Consider the following 22,998-nt stretch of genomic DNA (forward strand, 5'->3'; position numbering starts at 1 on the left):
TCCGTCGGCATGGAATATCTATCTATATATATAAAAGAAAGTCGTGTTAGTTACACTATTTATAACTCAAGAACGGCTGAATCGATTTGACTGAAAATTGGTGGGCAGGTAGCTTAGAACCAGGAAACGGACATAAGATAATTTTTACCCCGTTTTCTATTTTTCATTCCGAACGGACGGAGTCGCGGGTAAAAGCTAGTTTAAAATAAATCTTATCTAGTAGCCTATGTGTTCTTCCAGACTATGTTCTATATTTATGCCAAGTTTCATCCACTGAGCAATTTTGGAGATACCTTCTAACAAACATTCATCCATCGATCTAAACTTTCGCTTTTATAATATTAGTAAGATTCACCTGAAAGTTTCGAGAACTTATCTGCCTTTACCTCTATATCCACTGGTATTTTTAGTATTCTTTAGTATGTGGCATTATAGGTATACGATATAGTTTTAAGTAACATCCAAAAATAGACAATGGACAACATAATTTGGTAAATCTTTTATTTTTAAAATTATCACGAATCAAAAATATAATTATACAGTTTAGAATTCATACTTCACATTACCCTTTACTTAAATTTAACCCATGACGTCAACAGTACGATATCAGTTCATCAATTGCGCAAGGCTTTTCGCAGCATTCTGCCACGACTTGCCGCTTCCTTCTGCCAAGACTGTTACTCCACCGTGACGTCACGATCGGCCAATTGGAGTCTAACATATGGTTTCTCTTCATTGGAGTCTCATCGCAGAGGAAGGCCAAGGTCGTGGCCAGTCTTCTACCGCAGTACACTTGCTCTTGCCCCCATTGACAATATACTGTTGCTAAGAATGTGAAAATCAAGAAGACGATATTGTATGGTGACATGATTGTATGAAGTTTGTTCATGGAATATGCTTATTGTAGCAGTTACTCTAGTTTTTATACTGATGTGTTGGTCTTTGTCATGAGTTTGTTTAATGATCTGTGTAATTCGCATAGGCAGCGTAGGATGAGTGACGAAAATTCTATCTCTATTCGAAAAAAAAAACTATTTGTACTATTTATTAACTATACATACCATAAATATCTTCGTAGCAAGTCCCTGTCACCTGTATGATGCTTAGGTGACTCCTACGTTTCAACACAAAATTCAACTCACATTAGTTCCGGTTACCGAACTTGACATATGTATATACGTATGTGGGATTATTTGCGTCTAGAACTTTGCTGCTATAAAAGCTGGAATCCTTTTCGTTATTATCACAGTTTCTCAGTGTCTCAACCTTGCCACATCTAAAAATCTTTACATACAAACCATGAGAGGTCTAGTATATTTCATTGTTTTCTTCTTCGGTGTACTGTATCTGGCTACGTGTCAAGACAACTTCGGCCAGGTGTACTGCGGACGACGGCTGGCGTCGGCGCTGGCGTTGGTGTGCGAGGACTCGCCGCAGATGGTGCTGTTGAAAAGATCGGGGGCAGAGCCCTGGCTGCAAGGGACGTGGCCCTGGCTGTCGGCGCAACGCGCTCGTTCGCTCACCAGGACCAAGCGGCAGGTGGTCGCTGAATGCTGCGACAAGCCATGCACCATTGACGAACTAATGTCCTACTGCTAGTATTAGATGATTTCTACCTGTGGATGTAATTCATAATTGTTTATAAGTTTCAATGACTGATTAGGCCTTAAACTAAATTGTGTAAAAATTAATTGGGAATAAACTAATTGTATACCTATTTATTTTTTTCTTATTATAACTTGCTACCTTAACACGAACATAATAAAAAGCTTTGCCAAAACTGACAAACTAAAGTAGATTATAATATTAAGAAGGGATGGTTTACCATCAGTAGACAATAAACAACAAGTTCTTGGCTTAGCACGTCGCCACCAACTCATGGACTATCTTTTTTCCATATGCCGTAGGCAACAACTCTTATAACCATCACGAGTCGTCATATCGTCTCGCAATAAGCATCAATGTACAGCACTAAAATTGTATACAATCTCAGATACTCATACACAACGCAATAATGCTGCAAGTATGCATTCACATATGTGCTAGATCGATATAATCTATTTCTAGACACCGAGCTTCATAGCCTCTTAGTACCTATATATATATATTCAGTCTAAGTCAAATTCGGAAAAGTTTGTTATGAGAAACTTTTATCATTAATGTAATTACGCATACATCTCTTTCAGAGCACTTTCCGTAAGTCTTAAACTTATTTTATATTAGTGTGGTTACTGTAATAATAATAATAATTAATTATTATTTTTATGTAAAGGTTTTCTTTATTAACTCTGCATACCCCCTTTAGAGTACACAAATTTATATCAGTGAATAATATATTAATATATTTACATTCATTTTTGACCTCTTTGGAATTTTTCATTTTTCCACTTTCGTCTCACCACACACCCACATATATGCTTATATCCCTGGTTGGTATACCACGGCGCTCTTTTTTATAGGTCATTCACGTATTAAAATCAACATTTATATTTTTAAGATTTTATTAATAATTCCTCTTCCTACTTCAATTCTAAATCCATATATATACATTTTATTTATTTAAAAAAAATTAAAAAAATCAATACGTGAACACCCAATGGAACTTGGAAGAAAATTTTTCCTAAACTTTTCATTACGCGAACTCCCTATGAAACTTCCCCCCAACATTCATTACGCGTACTCCCTATATTTATTGATATTTTTTCAAATATATTTTCCTTTAAATAAATTACTAAATCTTTAATAATATATTATATAAGACTACTAAAGCCATTGAAATAGTCTTAAATAGTCTAGTCTTAAATAAAGTCTTAATAAGTACTTTTATTATTAATAAATCAATAATGTCAGTTACAATGAGACGAGTGAATATACAACTAGTGTAACGCATACCATATTTTGCCTATCACTTCTTAACATCAAGTGGGATCGTGGTCAATCGTTACTTCATACATTACTCCGTATCCGTCCGCGTGGAATTGAAAAAAAAAACATAATAAATAGCCTATTTTTTCGTTCAAACTATGTTCTACATATATGCTAAATTTCTTTAAGATCCATTGAGCCGTTACCGTAAGATTCGCATTTATAACATTAGTAAGATTTTAAAAAATCTAAATACATCTTTATTATGGACAACAATTTAATTTAAGCAATAACAAGTATTAAACGGCTAGTTTTTCCAACGCATGATCTTAGGTGAATAAATAACAATTTTTATATTTAAGTGATACTTAGAGAAAGCTTAAGTGTAAATGATATGAAAAGTGATTTAAAGAAGGCATATAAATCTATTTCTATGTATTTTTTCTTAGGCAATTTTTCTATAGAGTCTGGTTCAGAAAGTTATGCGAAAGCATTAAAACTATAATATTTTTACTGTACGAGGGGATTAATGTGAACTCAATAGAGCAAGTGGTATAAGGAATGTTTTTGAGAACATATATTGAATAAAACTCTTAGGGCGCTCTCTTGTTCGAAACTGTCCTAGAGCAGCACATAGAGTCTGTTTTACAGCAGTATTGATTATATTAGCAACTATGTCGTTGATTCGTAATTGTTTCTTAAATAGACATTTGTACCAGTATGAAATAATAAATCGTTTTAATTCAAGTAAATAATCAATAGCTTTATTTATTTATAATTTTATCAGCAATCTTAGCTTAATCAGTCATAAATTCTCTTATATAAAGTAGAGCAATTAGATAGAGTGGAGTAGATGAACATCGTTGGAGTATATTAGCAGTACGAGTACAATTCGTCGATGGTGCATGGCTTCTCGCAGCACTCGGCGACCACCTGCCGCTTGTTCCTGGTGAGCGAGCGAGCCTGTTGTGCCGGCAGCCAAGGCCACGTCCCCTGCATCTTAGGCCCCGCACCCGACCTCTTTATCAGCACCAGTTGCGGCGTGTCATCACACACGAGCGCCAGCGCCGATGCCAGCCGCCGACCGCAGTACACTTGACCGAAGTTATCTTGACATCTCACTACATACATCGTGCAGAGGACACACAGAACCAACAATAGTGACGATGTTTTCATTGTGCCGGAGTTAGATCTGAATGGTATGAGATGTTGCTGATAAATGTGCTGAATATGACGAGGAGACCCTTTTTATAGGTCTTAAGATCATTAAGTATTCATATTTCATATTCAGTTCGTTCATATCAACTAATGACAGGTGACTTTTATGAATAGTGTAGGAAGACAGTTTTATACGCAACCAAGAAATAGGTTACTAAAATTAAAATATATGGATTTCTTTCTTTCATATCTTTACCCTTAGCTCACGATTTATAACTTCACTTGTTTACATATTTGCAAATAACTTTTAAATATGGACTGGATTTGCCGGGTATTTAAAGAAGTCTTAAAAGAGTCAATTTGAGCCACAAGGGAAAGAAATTTTAAGTAAAAATTGATTTGAAATAGAAAACTTTAATATTAGATTTTGAATCTTTACACTTATTTTGTTTTTGTTTGCTCTTTACGGAGAGAAACGAACAGTTTCTAAACATAATCATGAATTGAAAACACTAGTGATAAAATAAATTATATTTTCTTTTGTATCGAAAAATAGATCCCAAGACCATTAATGAACATGGATTAACAACCGGATATTTTAACCTCTATACCACACGTCGTTTTCATCTAATATGTAGAGTAGCTTCCTACGCAAAATAATCAAAATCAGATTCAATTAGTTCACACAACACTGGCTTCGAATACTAATTATAATGAAAGTGTATAAAAACGCAAGGATATTAATTTTCACCACATTCCACTTTCACATCTCTCCACAACAATACCTATTCCTCACCATGAAGGTTCAAGTGATACTAGTCATTTTATCTATTGGATTACTAAGTGTTGCAGTATGTCAAGACAACTTTGGTCAGATGTACTGCGGTAGACGACTTGCCTCAGCACTGGCTATGTTATGCCAAGATCCAGTGGAAACAGTACTGGTGAAGAGGTCTGGTGTCCGCGTCGACTTGCCTTGGCTCATGCCTTATAGAGGCAACAAGCTGGGCAGGAGCAAGAGGCAAGTTGTGTCAGAATGTTGTGACAATCCCTGCACTATCGATGAACTCCTGTCCTACTGCTGATTTGTTAATAACGATTTATATGTACGACTCCTCCAAATGAAATGTCAATTGTATTAAATTAAATTATTTAAAAAAAAAAGCCAAATCATTTTTTTCTTTAATTTGAAAATATCCTTTTAATCTCGGCTCTTGTCTTTCCAAGAGAAACAAAAACAAATACTTAATTATTCTTAAAATATGTTAGTGTCATATTTAGAAATCTAAAAATATCTTTGGTATCTGTCAAGGCGGACGTCCCGCAGTGAATCTAACTTTTTTTGTTAAGTCTATTCGCATTATTTAAACATGGGCGTCGTAATAAGGAGTATGATAAGTGAAGTTAAGACCGCCCGTTGCGCTACAACGTTCCTTCTAAGTAATAAAGTGATTACGATAAACGTATTCGTTTTAAAACTAGATTAAATGGAGCTACAAGGTACAGGATTTTATTTACTCTAAAACTAGACTAGATAGTACACATCCAAACTTCGGTTTGTACTTATAGGGTGCACCTGACACGGGTTGCAGTGTCAACGTTCAAATAATGTTACAGAAGCAAAAATTTTAAGTAATTCTCATAAACATTTTTATTTTTACTCGACTGATAAGATGGTAATGATTTTTTGGCGTATGTGAGTTTGTTTTTATTTGTGTAGGTTTGTATGTACGTAAATTATTTTGTGACAGCCTAGAGCCTAAACAAATGAATTGATTTTGACGAGCGAGGTAGCATTGGATTAGACTTCTTACCGGAGTGCCAAAGGGTATATATTACATCCAGACAAAACACATATAGTAGACGTAGGAAAAAAAATTCTAAATAAGTGAAAACCGAATTCGAACTTCACCCGACATTACTTTTTTACATTGCTTAATAATTATTTGATGTTTTAGAGTATTTTCTAAAAAAAAAGTGTGAAATAAAGGATATCTTAATTCAGTGTTAATTAAAAAAAATGTTTAAAAATACAGATAATAAATGGCGCTATTTTATCCATTAGAGGCTGGTTTGTTGTTTTTATTAACGTTAGGTTATATTTTTTACATTTTAGGACAACATACAATGAATTTCATTTATATAGTTAAAAGATAAGCGTCCCTTTAGTAATACTTTAACATAACGGTATCCAATTTTCTTTTGTCTTGAATGTAAAACAGTCCCGAGATTGTCGTTTGAATGCATTGAGGGAGCAATTTGCTTTCATATTTATTTTATTGAATACGTTGTTAAATGTTTTAAAGTTAAACAAACGGTCCTTTTTATTTTCATTAGACAAGGATGCGGGAAGAATGCAAACTGACTGAAAAAATATGATTCATTAACATTTTTATTGTATTGACATTTGATGTTTTATCTTCCAAACTTTTGACTTTGTTTTAGATATGCATGCTGGGTTCAATGGTAAAAAAATTACCGCGAATAGACCCCAGTACGATAAAAGATAAAAGAAACAATGCATTCGAGTGCTGTATGGCCAGATGGGTCATCTCACCTGTTGCGGCGCGCGCACATCGACCCGCGCGATGTGGGTCGCTCGCACCGCACAGCGACACACTGCCACACTGTGCGACACGAACACGGAAGCTACGATACCTCTACGCTAACATCGCTACGAAGCCTACAGCCTACGTAACTCTCTGTTCAAGTGGAAACCGCTTGCCTCTTATGTCAGCCTGGTACATAGATACAATAAATAAAAAACATCTATCATAAACATCCATACTAATCTTATCTTATATATAAAATTCTCGTGTCACAGTTTTCGTTCCCGTACTCCTCCGAAACGGCTTGACCGATTCTCATGAAATTTTGTGAGCATATTGAGTAGGTCTGAGAATCGGCCAACATCTATTTTTCATACCCCCCCCCCCCCCATTTTTTAACTGCGCGCGGACGGAGTCGCGGGCGACAGCTAGTAATATAAGAAGGAAAGAATTGTTTGTTTGCTTTGAATAGGCTTAGACACTACTGAACCAATTTGAAAAAATATATTTCTCTGTTGAAAAGCTACACTATCCCCGGTTGACATAGGTTATATATATATTTTTTAATTTACATCTATATATAAATAAAAATCAACGTATACAATATTTGTCTCCTATGCGTTTGTAAGGGACAAGACAGATTTTCTTGAAACTTTATTCACACATATGGAAAGCGAAGTAATATCTGTATTCAAATCCTTCATATGATGTAAGATAGGAACTAAATAAATTTAGACGGATATATTTTTAACAATCATCAGCATATCATATGTACGTAATATGTTTTTTTTTCAATATTACCTACATACAGATACTGCAATATTATTAAAATGTATAGATTCACATATTTTACATCCATACAATACTTATGTAGGCATTTCTAACCATGAATTTCGATTTACATGTGAGTTTTTTTTATTTTTTTTCAGAGACTAAGTAATATTGCTGTTACGTAATATTGCTGTTACGACAGTTGAAACTCACCGTTAGTACTGTTTTGTTATTTCAAATTTGTATTACAAAGACAAGTAGCGAACAAAGTTTATCTTTGTAACATAAACAAGACGATTTCGCGGCATCTGAAGTTTATTTTCAATTTGTTATTCAAATTGCTTAATGTAATTTGTAAATTTATTTTCTTGTAATAAAAATCTTTCGTAGCGTCGTAGCACTTTGTAAGTACGTAGCTCTATTAAGCGTAGCATTGTAGTTAAGGGAAAAAGAATTGAAATAAATACAGATTTTCTTGTATCTTGTATTTTTTATAGCAAAAAGTATAAATTATATGACATATAAATACTATTTATTAAATAGTACTATGATTGAAATAAAATACAACTTATTTTTAAAAACAGCTTATGTTACTACGAATAAATAATAAAATAAGTTATGTTGTCACTTGTTTTATCAGGAATTGACAAAACAAATGTGGTAAAGCTAAGATAATATCCTATTTTGCGTGCGTCATGTTTCGTTAATGGGTTGGGTCATGGGTCGGTGGCGGTCGGACTTTGGGTATAAGTAAGAATAATCATTCCTATGTACGGATGCGGAAGGGTTTCCGGCAAAAGTTTGTGGGATGTAGTTTTGTAAAAGTTTTTATAACTTTTACATAAATACAAAGAAATATAATATTTTATTTGATTTACATCAAATCAATAATTATAAATAAAATTTAACAGATAGTTCTATATTATAAGTCAATTTTTAGTCAAACTACACAATAGCGGTTTACAACAATGTCATGAGCTGCTTAAACACACATTACTTCTAGCTTAGTAGTTAAAGGTACGGACTGCAAAATATAAAAAAACAAGTCATATCCGTATATCATCTATTGTAAATGTTTCAAGCGTATGCAGAATAATTAAAAAGAAGTAATAGTGTGTAAAAATAAAGTTATTATTTTAATACGGATTCCTTGCAATGTAAATAAAACAAGATAAGCATTGAGTCGTATCTCTTATCGTACATTTCACGACACGTTAACTCCATTCATTTTTATTTTCCCGCCATATGCCATAACAGCCCACGGCGAGGCAGACTGTCGTTTAGACGATTTCGAGTTCATTTATTTCTCACAAACGCCGCCGAGTGTGGATAAAGGCGAGGATAAAAACCTTTTTACTTGAAAGCTGTCTGTGATATATCTGAATTGACTACAATATTCCCTTAAGTGAAAATCATATGAGCAATATTGTTCGTTTACTTTTCGGATATGAAAGAACTTGTTGTTTAGGAACTTCTTGCAACTAAATACACTAAAAAACTAAAATTGTTAAATGTTGTTTAAGCTATGATTTTATCATTTTCTTTCAATCTTTTAACCTTAACCTTTTTGCTCACTCGAGGTAAAGCAAAAATAGTGGTACAGTATTCGTAGATGTCAACAATAAATATTTTACAAACATTTGCAACAAATGAAAGCGTCCTACTCTACACTGCAACTAGGGTTGTCTCTTTTGGGTTTGCATAGTTTGGTATTGATATTTTAAGTTTAAAGTCAATGTGAAACAAGCGACTGTCGTTCTTTCGGCTAAAAATTAAGTTCATTTGTTTTTCTTCGCCTGTAAACAATTGTTCATTGATAGTCATTTATTTTGCAGCCAGTGTTCTTCGTTTATTTAATGTTGGCAGCCCTGCAACATGCAGTGGAATGCTAACTGTAGTCAAACAATCGGGCAAAGCCTGTGTTTTTATAACGCTCACCTCGCTGCCGGCTATGTAGGTCACAAGCTGTGAGCTAGATACGCCTGGATACTCTCGAAATGCGCGGACTATATTAATATTATACTTGCTATGTGACCTCAGATGAATTCGTAATTTTTTTGGATATTTGTGAGATTGAAAGCGTAGTTAATTTCCCCTGCGGAAACAAATACAGAAACGTATTACGACGATAGGGATGATGATATTTTTTTACCCAGAGTTGCGACATTGGAAATCACGAGTAATTTTATGTTTTTGTCTGAAATAAGTTTTTTTTTCCGGTAAATGTCGTGTTGATTTTAAATAGTAAGGTGTCGTTCAATTTGCATTTGTCCCCAGAGTGGCATAGAGCATACTTTCATTCGAGATTTTTTAGTAAATTTGTTAACACTTACTTCTTACTAATATAAATGCGAAAGTTTAGATGGATGGATGAATGTTTGTTTGAAGGCATCTCCGGATCCGCTCTCTATTTTGATAAAATTTGGCACAGATGTAGACCATAGCCTAGAAGAACACATAGACTTCTTATTAAGTTTTTTTCTTAATTTCGCGCAGACAGAGTCTCGGGCGACAGCTAATTAATATTAAGTTATATATAATATATTATTTATAATATTAAAGTATAAGTTTTTAAATAAATAAATGGATCAGTTCGTATTACGTATGATACTTTACTTTCCGGTTACCTATAACCGCGTATAACCGCTGGGGAGTCCTCTCATGCATATTGTATCCCAAGTAAATCGCTTTTGTATTCATCTCGTTTGCATCAAAGCCGGCGCGTGTGCAATCTAATGACCTGCTATAAATCTTAACTACGGTAATAAGATAAAAGGGAATCATAAAATATCTTTCAGAAATGTTTTCTTCGTGCCTCTCATTATATAAATGCGTTATGTCTTAGTTTCATAACATAATGTTTTAATTTGTAATTTTTATTTTTATTTCATTTCATTTTATTCTTTTTTAATTGAGATGATAATTATATCTTTCTTCGGTAATTGTAAATCTTTTTGATGTATCTTTTGATGCTCGATTTAACTTGTATTTTTTGTTATTTACAGGTACGTCTATATTTAGTGCTGAAATCTCACCTAAAGGTATCGTTTATTTATGTTTTTTTTTCATGAACAAACATCTGAACTTGTGTATTATTTTAACAAAGAACTATATATACTTGAATAACAACATATAAAAGTAAGTACTAAAATACTAAAGTTGTCACTGCCAAAACACTCGTACTAAAATATATCGTCATTCCGCTCATTATCTTTAAAAAATCTGAAATGACAATGTTTTTGGTACATCTCTTTCGTAACACGCGATAACAATAATCTACGTTTGGTATATAACACAGTAGCAATTAATAATTTGGTAGTAATTAAAAGCAGTTTGAATCTCTTAGCGGGGAGTTTCATTAAAGATATTAATCACGCAGAGTAACGAGCTTCGGTTACATTGTGTGGCAGTTAACCACGTTACCTTATACAGTTAAAGGTAATTTGTTAAACTTATAATTTGCTAACTAATACTTTAACAAACTTATATCCTCACCGCCTAATATTTAGAAATAGCAAAATTAAATGTTACTTATTAAATTTTGTAACATGTATTTATAATTTAATTTCTACAGAATTATCATTATGTCTTGTACTTTGTACTTTCCTAAGTACAGTTTATCGAATTTATTTTAATTTGTAATCGTATATCAAATTCAATACGAATTCGCTTTATATCGTCAATCAAACTTTATCAAACCAATCGAACTTCTAAATAAGTTATGAATAAGTAAGAACACAACTTTGATTTTAAAATTTCGTTCAAAGTTGAGACTACAAACATTTGCGTTGGTGGTAAAGTAAATTACATCAACTTGTAAAATTATGTCCACATTGTAAATTTCAGGACAAAGAAAAGTGTATATGAAAATACATAAATAATACTCTATGTTTCTTTAATTATTTAAGTTATTTTGTGTCCGAAGAGAAATTATTTTTAGACTTCAAAACTGCAAAAATATCATCATTATTTATAAGTAAAAATCCAACTTATTTTCCAATCTCATGAAAAGCTTTACTGTTCGTTGAGATATTTTCCCGCAAAGATATTTTTCATTTTTCATTCGCTTTTATTTGTATTGAAATACGAATTTCTATTAATGTGTAAAAATCTATTATGTAATTTGAATTGCATTTTCACGTATACAAGTTGTTGATGCTTGTAGTAGTGTACATTTTATTGTGCTCGTCAATTTGCATCTGTAGTGCCATTGTGCAGAACGAGTGCAGTGACGGCACAGTTTCTGCAGATTGCGCACCTCCCAGCGCCCAGACTACGGCGTTTTACTCTCCCTCATTCACAGCTACCCGGTTTATTTTATTCTAAAGAATACTTCCTTGCTTCAATTCAGGTTTTACGAATCTAGTTTCGTTTGAGGTTTCAAAAATTTAAATATCAGAAATTTTGTACATCTTTATTACATTTTTAAATTACTTAACACAAATTTAATCTCACAATAGCAACTTAGTATTACAATTTTTAAAAAATATCAATTAGGAATTGTAACTATCAGCAGTAGGACATTAGTTCATCCAGGGTGCATGGCTTGTCACAGCACTCGGCAACCACCTGTCGCTTGGCCCGGGCGAGCGAGCGAGCGCGTTGTGCCGGCAGCCAAGGCCACGTCTCCTGCATCCAGGGCCCCGCACCTGACCTCTTTATCAGCACAGACTGCGGCGCGTCCTCGCACACGAGCGCCAGCGCCGACGCCAGTCGCCGCCCGCAGTACACCTGACCGAAGTTATCTTGACACCTCACTACATACATCGTGCTAAAGACAGACAGAACAAACAATAGCGATGAAGTCTTCATTATTAGAATGTTTCAACTGCTTTGAGATGCTGATAGGAAGTGTGAAGGATTAGAAAACGAGTTCCAGTTTATATACATGTTAGAGATTGATTATTATTCATAAGATACGTGAAGCTGTCAATTCTGCTAATAGTGATAAAACGTAGGAGGATGCGACCTGATGATTGCAGCCCACGTTACATCTAAAAATACACCCTGTAGATATCGGGATAAAATTCGCAGAAGAACGGTAATAAAATTTCCACTAGTTATACTCAATATTTTCTGGTGCAACATTATCTTTAATTTTAATAGTGCGAATTTAAAAGGTTTTGTTTGAAAAAAGAGTTTTAACGAAAGGATTTTCTGACCTTTAAGAAAAAACTACTCATCCCTTGAAAAGCTTGTACAAACAACATGATCAATTCATATAACATAGAGAAGTTTAAGACAACAATAGGTTACGTTACGAGGGAGTAATGTAGGGTAGTTTGTGGCTGGGGTCGTTAGCGGGGCTGCGGCGGCTGATCGATCTGAGGTCAGGTGGGCCCGCACCCCGCGCTCCGCACTTGCGGTCCCACTCAATTGCACGTGTCTATTGTTTAATTGCCTCGTAATAGATTATGTTTAAACGGGAAATATGCCTTGAGATTTATTAAGTCACGTGTAAATAGGCCAGGAACAATGATTATAAAAGCTAAAGGAAGATTTGAAATATTGTTTAAATAGATTTCTAAAAAAACTCTATTGAAATCATCATTTACAAGCCTGACAGTTTTAGACAATTTTATTCATCGTCATGATGTCTTGATAATAACATTCTAACCTGCGCTCTCTGCGACGACTTAGCCGTAGTAATCCGACTTGCCTTCCAACTTAACTATCAAGTTACTTACATAAGCCACTTTGAAACATTAATTCGAATCACGATTCTGTTGTCACTAAACTAAACTTAACGATGTTACATATTAGACAGCAGAAATTATTTAGGTATTTGCAACCCTGTTAAAATTCTAATTCTTATGACAAATGTCATGCATTTTACTGGTTTCTGAGTGGTAAAATTTACACTGGCTCTAAGTGACCATTTAATTAATTTTTAATTTTTAAATGGTCACTAAGACCCAAAATCTAAAAATACAACGACTTATGACTTAGTTCTTTTTATTTAATTACACTTAATTATACTTAGTATAGTTATCCTTTTTCAGCCTTTTATAAGCTTTTAGTTTAACTTGTTTGTCATCAAATCTTCCAAATTAAATTTGTCCAACTTCTTGTTTACTGATTGAGTTGAAATTTTGCATACATGTGTAAATCACGTAACAATGCAATATTATCTTGACATGGTCCTGATCTGATAATGGAGCTGGAATATGGTAATAGGAACTTCGCAATAAAACGACACAATATTACCAAGTTCGGGCTCATTTGATTCTTGTTTACAAATAGTTTAATTTTTTTGTTCTTTTAATTTACAATAACATTAAATAGCTTGTTTTTAAAAATGCTCTTTTTTATTTAAAGTTATCATGAAACTGGATTTCAAAGAATTCTTTTCCGAGCGTAAAATGTTGCTACTGTAAGCTGGTACGAGCGCCCTGAGACCGGAGTTAACCGTTTCTAATTGTGATTAACAGTAGCTTGTACATTGTACTCGTATTAGATACTTCACTAAAGCGCCTTTGCACACTTTTCTTGAAAGCGTTGCATAAAACTTTATTGTGAAAACGTTTTTGTTACAATGTTACTGTTTACCTAACTGATTTCTATTGTATGCTTAGTACTGTATTAACTGTCTCTTTCATTCTCTCCGAAAAAAACTGAAAAGACAACATTTTTTTTTGAATATTTCAATTTTTAGAATATAATAGAAGTTCACGATTTTATATTTATTAATACTGTCAACAATTTCGAACTATCGTGACCTGGATATTCCACTGCCAACTCTTGTAGAAAACGTTTTCTTATCTCTTTCGTTCTCTTTGGTAATGCTGAGATAACAATATGTAATATAAATGTTTCAGTAGTGGAGAGAGGTTATATGAATGATCACACTGGAATGGTTTATGTGCAGTCATGGAATAATGTAGGCTTTACTGAAAGCCGCTTATAACTTACGTAATGCGGAATGTTGGCAGCACATGACTCGATAATATTGCGTCCATATTGTTGTCGTGCGATAAACATACATTAATAAAGATTTAATTAACGTTTATGTAAAGTAAATAAGTAGTTAAACCTGTTACCTAGAAATATAGGGGTAATACATTTCGGATACAACAGATTCACATTTAACTATTGTTATAAATGCGAACGTTTAGATGGATGGATGGATGGATGTTTGAAGGTATCTCCGGAACGGCTCAACGGATCTTGATGAAATTTAGCACAAATGTAGAACATAGTCTGGAAGAACACATAAGCTACTTATTAAGTTTTTTTGAACTCCAGCGACAGCTAGTATATAAATATATGCTTGTCCACATAAACAATTATGCCCCTTAGTTACAATGTAATAGCCAAAATCGATGGATCCTATACTACTAAAGTTACTTGTACTCAAAATTAAATTTTAAAATATAAAAAATTATTTTCGCTGCATATCAGTTGCGATAAAGTCATTCGTTCACTTTTTCTTTATTGACCTTTGGACCATAATGGCTTCATGTCAATTTTCTAAGATGTAATTTTTAGTAAATCAGTAATTAGTTCATGTGGTTTTGATGGAATTTCATCTTAGCGTTTGACGCAGTCCAGTGTGAATATGTATACAGCTAATGTGCGTGTGTTTGATGCGGTATGTTTGTTTGATCAATCGGAGTAATAGCTTTATAAATAGTTAGCTTTTGAGGCTAAAATGTTTTTACTATGGACCGATTTAAAATATGTTAGAATGGCAACATTCGTTATTCACCTTTGACCCCAATGTGTATGAGACAAAACCGTCCTAATACAAGTCGGCTATGTCTCCAAGGTTAAAACTGTAAAAAAACATAACGTGTTGGACTCTTTTCCTTTTTTTCTCTGCCTAACTCAGTTATGGGGTCGGCTTTTCCAATCAGTCTCTTCCACTTCCTTTATAGTGTTACCGAAGGCCTAATTTTAGTCTCCTTTTCTTATTAGGAAAGGATGGGAAGGGGAAGTGGATTTGGCAGAAGAAGGGACGCATGGGAAGGAGAAATATCCTCTTTCTGTGAGTCCCCTTCGTCTGTTTATTAAAGGTAGGCCACGCATCTGCATTTGCGGATGTCTATGGGCAACGGTCGCCTCGCTATTGTGGCGAATCCAGGTAGCCGTTTGCTCGTTTGCCTTTGCACCTTATGATATAAAAAAATATACACAAAAAAAGTGCTGTATTTGAAAAAAGATTTTAATGAAACATCTGGATCATAATGAAAATATATCTTACAAATAAATCATGTTTTATTTACGCACTAAATAAAACTGAAACAGTGTGATGCTATAAAAATATTTGTCGACCTAATAAATCATGCGGTCACTACGCAAGGAATAAAAATTATATACAGTTATAAATAAATTTTAGAGCCCACTTACAATAAACGAGCGAGCCGCGAGTAACACAAGTTATTCTCGCTTTATAAAAGTACTCATATTTCAACGTTTTGTTAATAAAGTACATTTTACTCCGCAATTCATTTATTTAAACTACCATTATGTCTTTAATTTAAATTAATTAATACCAACTTGAATTTAAATAATTTATTTTTCTTCAGTATTATTTCATTTACTTATTTTGCTGTAATATTCAAAACGTGATAATTTCAAGAGAAGAATTTTAATAGAGTATTAGATTTTCGTGTACAAGAACGGATATTTAGTCATCTTAATCCACATGCATGTTTAAAATTTACCACACAAGAAATTTATACGAAGACTTACGTCATTACGTCGTATTCACTCTCTTGAAATAATATTTTCTTCAGTTAACAATTTACTTGTTGCTCTTTAAGTGAAGCTATTACGAAATAATCGTATAAATGTCTTTTACTGTACCTACTTGTTTAAACTTATAGTTGCAGAACGTATTAAGATTCCTTAGCGTGCCACTGCCGCGCCTCCTGTTACTTATTATTTCAATATGTACTATTTTTAGCCGACTTCAAAAAGAAGGAGGTTATCAATTCGACTGATTTTTTTTTTATGTGTGTTACTGCGAATCTCCGCCCCTGGTGGTCCGATTTTGATAAAAATTATTTTAATCGAAAGGAAGTGCTTGCAGATGGGTCCCATTGTTTTGTTTTTTTTTTTATACTATGATAGCTTACTAGTAAATGTTGTGAATGTAATGATAATTGTAAACTTGAACGATGTATTATTGTTATAAACGCATTCGATGTTTCAGAATGTTACGTCGCGTTTGCGGCAATTCATTGTGAATGCGCTCTTAGTTTCGGAACATGAAAAATACACGATGACACAATGTTTGCAACATTATTGCCCTCTTAGTTTTCTTGGCACACGGCGCTTGCTGAATTTTAGTTTATAACAGAATAGAATGTTAAGAATTTTTACTGGAATTTTATTATGAAATGGACGTAATTATTATTTTTGTGTAAAATTTGGTTAAGTTAAAAAAAATGTATCCAACATGAACTTTTTACAACACCATTTTTCCTGTCTTTCAAGTACCTACTTTGTCCGCGGGGAATTAAAAAAAAAACTTAATTAGTGTGTTCTTCCAGACTATGTTCTACATCTGTGCCAAATTTCATAAAGATCCATGCAGTTGTTCTGGTGATCCATCTATCCAAACATTTACACAAATTACAATATTAAAGTTCACTGCATTCATCTGCATCCACTATCCGAGATAGTTTTAATGAAATAAAAGAACGCATCTCATAAAATGCGGAGTGTATTCGTATATTTATGTTAGCGTTTTGCTTTTCCACTCGTATGTCGGAATTTCATATTAGCGCAGTGACGGTCTCATTTGGTTGCATTTGCCTGTTCTGTAATATTACTGCGACATTCCTCATTTGTTGTATCTCACTGCATTTGTATTTCTGTGTGCAACGGTATGGATTATATTTTTTTACTTATATTCTATTTTATAAGTTTGACGTGTGTGTCTGTCTGTCTGTGGCATCGTAGCTCCCGAACGAAAGGTGAATTACTAATCAAATTTTTAAATAACAAATTAATAGTAAGTATGTTAACGACGAATGAGCGCTACTTCACCATGGCAACGACGTGACAATATATAACGAAAATTCATAGAAATAAAATGTACTTCTTGTGAAGACTTAAGTTTTTTATTCATAGAATAAACATTGGTTCCTTCACTAATTAATTGAAAGGAACTTCGTTCCATCCGGGTGTCCCAACACACCTCTCAAGTTTTTTTTTAATCCCGCGCGGATGGTATCGCGGGCGACAGCTAGTAAGTTTATAATTTACACTGTCATTAGAAGATTCTAATGCGCTGAACAATCAATTGAACAACAGATGACGTCACACGTGAGTTACAAGGATATAATCCTTAGTCAAGTTTATAACATGTGTTATACTAAATATTATATATATATCTAGAAAATACGTCAATTATCATTGTATGAAATCTTGCCATCCCTCTCATTCTCGTTGAAAAAAGAGACATAACAATATATTTTATCATATATTTTACAACATACATACATATCAATATATTGGAACGAAGTTCCTTATCGCGCGTTGTGTAAGGGGGCTAGACGGAAAAAATTCTTACGAAAAGTTGTCACGACACTTTTTGCTATATCACCATGGCAACGACGTGACAATATATAACGAAAATTCATAGAAATAAAATGTACTTCTTGTGAAGACTTAAGTTTTTTATGCATAGAATAAACATTGGTTCCTTCACTAATTAATTGAAAGTAACTTCTTAATTTTGATTCCGAACTCTTTAATTTAGAAGGCAAATTATCTATGCTATTAACTGATTTTTTTTTTCAAAAATATATTACATAAGTTTAATTATAATAAAGTTCTTAGAATAATAAATGGGCTCTTTCAATTTAAATAAATAAAAAACCCGACAAAAGTAATTGCGTAAATAATAAATAAATCAAGCTGAAATGGGCAAAGATAAAATTAATTTACCTAAAAGGCGGCAGAGGGCATGAGAAACGCTCCTTAGCATTCTCAAAGACCTGCCGCGGGAAATGTAATTGCTTCGAGCGTCGCGTTTAACTAAACATCACGGATGCCAAATAATAAATTATATCATGGATAAGCAAATCCAAGCTAAATTACGTTTGCAGATCCGTAATTTCGTCTGACATCGAATTTCATACAACGAGGTTACGAGAATTTATATTTGAGAATAAGATTGCAGGATTTTGAAAAACAATCTCCATTTACTTACGTCTTTATTGTACCATCATTTTCACAAACTATATTTACAATTGGTGGATGTTTTTAAATCTTTTATGACAATACTTGTTGTCACCCGCGACTCCGTCCACGCGTCCGCGCCTATGTGTTCTTTCAAACTATGTTTCTACATCTTTGCCATTTCATCAAGATCCGTTGAACCATTCCAAAAGACCACACATATGTAAAAAATTATATACTTTATTACTATTTAAGTCTATAGAATTATATAAGGAGAAATAAATGAAAAATTAAACTTGTCTACTTGAAGTTTTTATTTACCAAAATAATTTCTCACGTTTTATTTAGCACTAGAAAGTTATCCAGAAAGTGGATTTGTAGGATGTCATTCAAAGCAAAGTTATAAATACTACGTAAGTATACGGCAATGGTTTTTCCTGGTTGAATGGGTGCGTATACAAAATATATACAAACTAATATGTAAACATTGTAAATAAACAGTTACTAGTATAAATGAAACAGTATTTGTAGTAGAAACGGAAATATGTGGAGAGTGTTGTGACTGGCTTCGCGCCAGACCACTGCAAATCTTTCTAACATGCTCGCTTCTTACATTTAGAAATACATTATTTCTGACACCGTAACATTGTTAACTTCGTCAATGTGTGAACAAACTAAACAGTATTAAATATACGTCGGCAAAATTTTTAATCGAATAGATATTTATATCATAATTTGCCCTTTTTGTCTCGACGGTTAATAAACTCTTGCATTTTAATAGTCAAATAGTAAACAGGTGTTTTATTAAATTATTCAATAACTTATATAGAAAACGGCTAAAACACTCACGCAGATCTGTGCGGTGTCGGCACTGACTAGTTTCGAGCCCATTGGACAAATGTACATACGTAAGTGTTTTAACCGTTTTCTATATTAGCAAATGTTTGAATTAACTGTTTCGTTACTTGTTAGAATAAAATAAATAAATGTTTGCTTGCAAACTATCTATATTACTAAATATACTGTTTAGTGAAACACGTGTTTTAACCCTTTGACCGCCACTGATTGATGTTATTAAAGTCAATGCTTTCAATCAATCAATTACCACAATGCTCTCGGTATAAGTACGCATATTAATGTTTCAATAACCACGATTTGTTAAAAATCCGTGCGCAAGAGTCACTGTATAAAATTTATTTGAAATACTGTCTAAGTTTTTTATGGTAAGGCCCTTTATGTTTATGTAACAAGAAATACATGTATTTGTTAATTTTTACATTTTAATGATTCGTTTAATTCACAATATATACTGTTTATTATTTATTTAGTTAGATGGAAATGTTACAAAGTTCACATATGGACGGTGACATCAATTCCGAATAACCTATAAACTTAATTTACCAAGAACTGCACTCGCGTGGAAAGTTATACGTGTTGTGATTTAAATTTTATTTACATTAATAAATTGGATTGTTTGAAGAATTTTATTATTATTATGTGTTGTCTATTTGGCATTATTTCAAGAGTCAAGGAAATAGTTATTTTAAATACTTTTAACATCTTAAACCTAAGCCTTACCTGTTAAGTAATATTTTTGTATTAATCTTTATTCGTATTAATTGTCGTTTTTCTATGTATCTTATCTTGAAAACACATTTCATTCTTTTGTCGAATCTATTTTGCTTATAAGTATATAAGAGACTTATCGTATTATATAACCGTATTAACAATATATATTCAACATCAAACATACAATACCGCTTTGTTTAGATAAACATCTTCGGGACGCAAACATAGCCAGCGTTGACAACTGCTTTGGGTCTTCAAAAAGACCATACATATGTAAATATTTATATACTTTATTACTGTTTAAGTCTATAGAATTATATAAAGAGAAATAAATAAAAATTAAACTGCTTCTATATAAATAAAAATTATTGTTACATGTTTAAACCAATATTCAGATTGTTATTAAAATTTGAAGATTGTTTCTGGTTCCAAAAATCTATGCTGTGTGAAAAATACGAGATTTTTCTACTGCCTTTTACGATATTAACAAACTTTGTTGTACCGTTATCTAGTAACTTGGTTAAATCACAAGAAAAGAACTAGTAAATAATATCTCCACTATTACTAATTAACCAAAAAGTATTCATAGATGTAAAGAGAACATAAATACAATAAGTATAAGAAAAAGGTAATTTCTTATACTTCTCCTTAACCCGGTACTATTTTATATTGCGGCCTTGAACTGTACACAAAGTATTCGGAATAGACAAGTCGTAAAAGTTGACAAACATTATGTTGTCATAGAGCGGTGTTATGGCATTGACATTGACACGGACCGGCGATGTGTATGCAAAGCAAACATGTCGCTACCCCCCTTAGCTTTGCCTTTTAGCGGTGTAAATAGCCAAGACGGGGCGTTTTGGCTAATATTTATAAATGTAAACGACAGTTCCCACAGAAATACATGTACGATAGCTTTATTTTATGTCATTTTTTACAAGAATGAAAATGAGGCTTTAAGTATACGTACGAGTGTTTCGGCAGTGAAAACTCGGGTGGTGTTGCAATTTATACCTTAAAGTTACATATGAACATAAAACGTCCTCTAATCATTGGTAGGTGGTAATCGACGTTCAATCGCTCCTCGCGCGCCGCTGAACAGGAAAATTGTCCGCCCCCTTATGACGTCATCCCCCTTCGCTAACCCGCGCTCAGCCACAAAAGCAAGCCAAGTCTTTTGTCTGGTCTATTGAACGTAGCTCTATAATGGTGGTATGTTTGTATTTTTTAATAGTCAACAAAGTAGTAACTTTACACAAACGCCAGAATATAGACTTCATAATACCTAAATTACTGTATTTCTTTGAAATTGGTGCAAACAAAAAAATAGCTCTAAAGTTTGATATAATACATGTAATATGAGATATAATATTTAAAATACGATGGAATATTTTCCTGTCTCTTTGAAATAATTTTCTTTCGACTAAGTCCATGGCGGAATTCCCGAAGCGGTATTCAATTTTAGCAAAGGAATTGTCGGAGCGTAAAAATACTGAGGCTTACGTAAATTTCCATCCTGTCGCCTGGCGTTGTTAATTCCGTTCGCTTTGTTATATCGACAAGGTTTAATATACCTATTTCTGTCACACAGAAAACGAAAAATAAATGTGTTTTGCGTGCGATTTACAAAATTCCCATGTGTTTTTTCCCCAACTTTATTGTTAGTAAGCAAAAAATGTTTCCAGCTTTTTGGTAAATTTAAAGGCCAATGTTAAAAAAAGCAACATTATCTTCAAACTTACTATGTTTATATTTAATTAATTACAATTACGATACATTTTTTTCATACAAAATTAAATAAATCTCAAATTTAGTTTTTATAAAATATCATCATGTAACGGATAAGGTGACAAATTACGTAAAAATAAAATAATCTAAGACATCATAAGAAAGAGGGCGTTATAAAGAATTCAAAGAATCTAATAAGGAATACGGAATATTACTCGTGTAAAAATATTCTTAAGAAAACTTCATTTTACGTGGCCGCTGAATGTGCGCCTTTAAATTGTTAATTTAAAAAGAAAATCTTCATTTTTATAAGCTACGTATTTGATGAATGAAGAAATAATTTAATTATCTTATTATTAAAAAGGTTAATTAAATACCACGGTAAGGTTTAAAAATTTAATTTCCTTTCTTGTACAATAAAATCCCATTCAAACGCACTGTTTACGATTTACATCGTATTAAAAAATATAATAAACAAAACTGTACTATTGACACATTCCTGGAACCAATACCAATCAAACAACACCCTACTATACGGAGGTAAACCGTGGAAAACATATCAGTCTAACAAAAATGTCTATTATCCCTTATCCGTCCTTATGTAAGGCCCTTCGTACAGTAAGGCAACGTAGGTCTTCGAAAACTGGCGATCATAGTCGCTAAGCGACATACGCATTTCTCATAGAGGTTTGTCCACAGCGCAAGTCGCCGACATTTCTATCTTTCATCGCTAAAGACAGTACAGCTCGCAACCTAATCAAGATCGTCGTCAGAAAAGTTACTGCAATTTCCAAGATGGCCGAGCAAATCTAAACAATTGACATATATCTATTTGTTATGATTCAACGTTGTGTGTACGGAACGCCCGCGATGCGATTGTCGTGCCGCAACCAATATTAATTTCCACGATTTACATTTCTTTGTGTACGAAGGGCCTAAGAGTTAAATAAATATAGAAATGAAAATACTAAATGTCGGATCGCAGCCGGTGACGGAAACAGATGTTGCCGAAGGAAATCTAATGAAGATCCGTATAACTCCTTTTGCGAAAGTTGACTAAAGCAAAGGATTTTGATATGCCGAAATAATCTAAATTCATCGCTTCTCGTAGTTAGTGACAAAACTCTATTAATAGTTAGACCAATGAGACTTATTGTGTAAATACTAGAGCGAATAACGTAAACTTATTATTTTTTTAATTTTAAAGGTGTTAATGCTATTAAAT

At 33.2% G+C, this 22,998-nt stretch overlaps 2 protein-coding genes across 2 annotated transcripts in view; both read left to right on the forward strand.

Moving 5' to 3' along the window:
* The window catches only part of LOC106709219 (protein kinase C, brain isozyme), a 111,696-nt gene that overhangs the window by 76,816 nt on the left and 11,882 nt on the right, over positions 1–22,998 (forward strand). The window lies entirely within an intron of this gene.
* LOC123721607 (bombyxin A-2 homolog) lies at positions 1,032–1,623 on the forward strand. Its single transcript, XM_045680781.1, has one exon. It carries the CDS (start codon positions 1,300–1,302, stop codon positions 1,597–1,599), a length of 300 nt encoding a protein of 99 aa, XP_045536737.1. The 5' UTR covers positions 1,032–1,299; the 3' UTR covers positions 1,600–1,623.

The sequence above is a fragment of the Papilio machaon genome, chromosome 13 (assembly GCF_912999745.1).
Source record: "Papilio machaon chromosome 13, ilPapMach1.1, whole genome shotgun sequence".
NCBI classification, from domain to species: Eukaryota; Metazoa; Arthropoda; class Insecta; order Lepidoptera; family Papilionidae; genus Papilio; species Papilio machaon.

Coding starts and splice junctions, on each gene's coding strand:
- LOC123721607 (XM_045680781.1), top strand. CDS start 1,300: ATGAGAGGTCTAGTATATTTCATTGTTTTCTTCTTCGGTGTACTGTAT.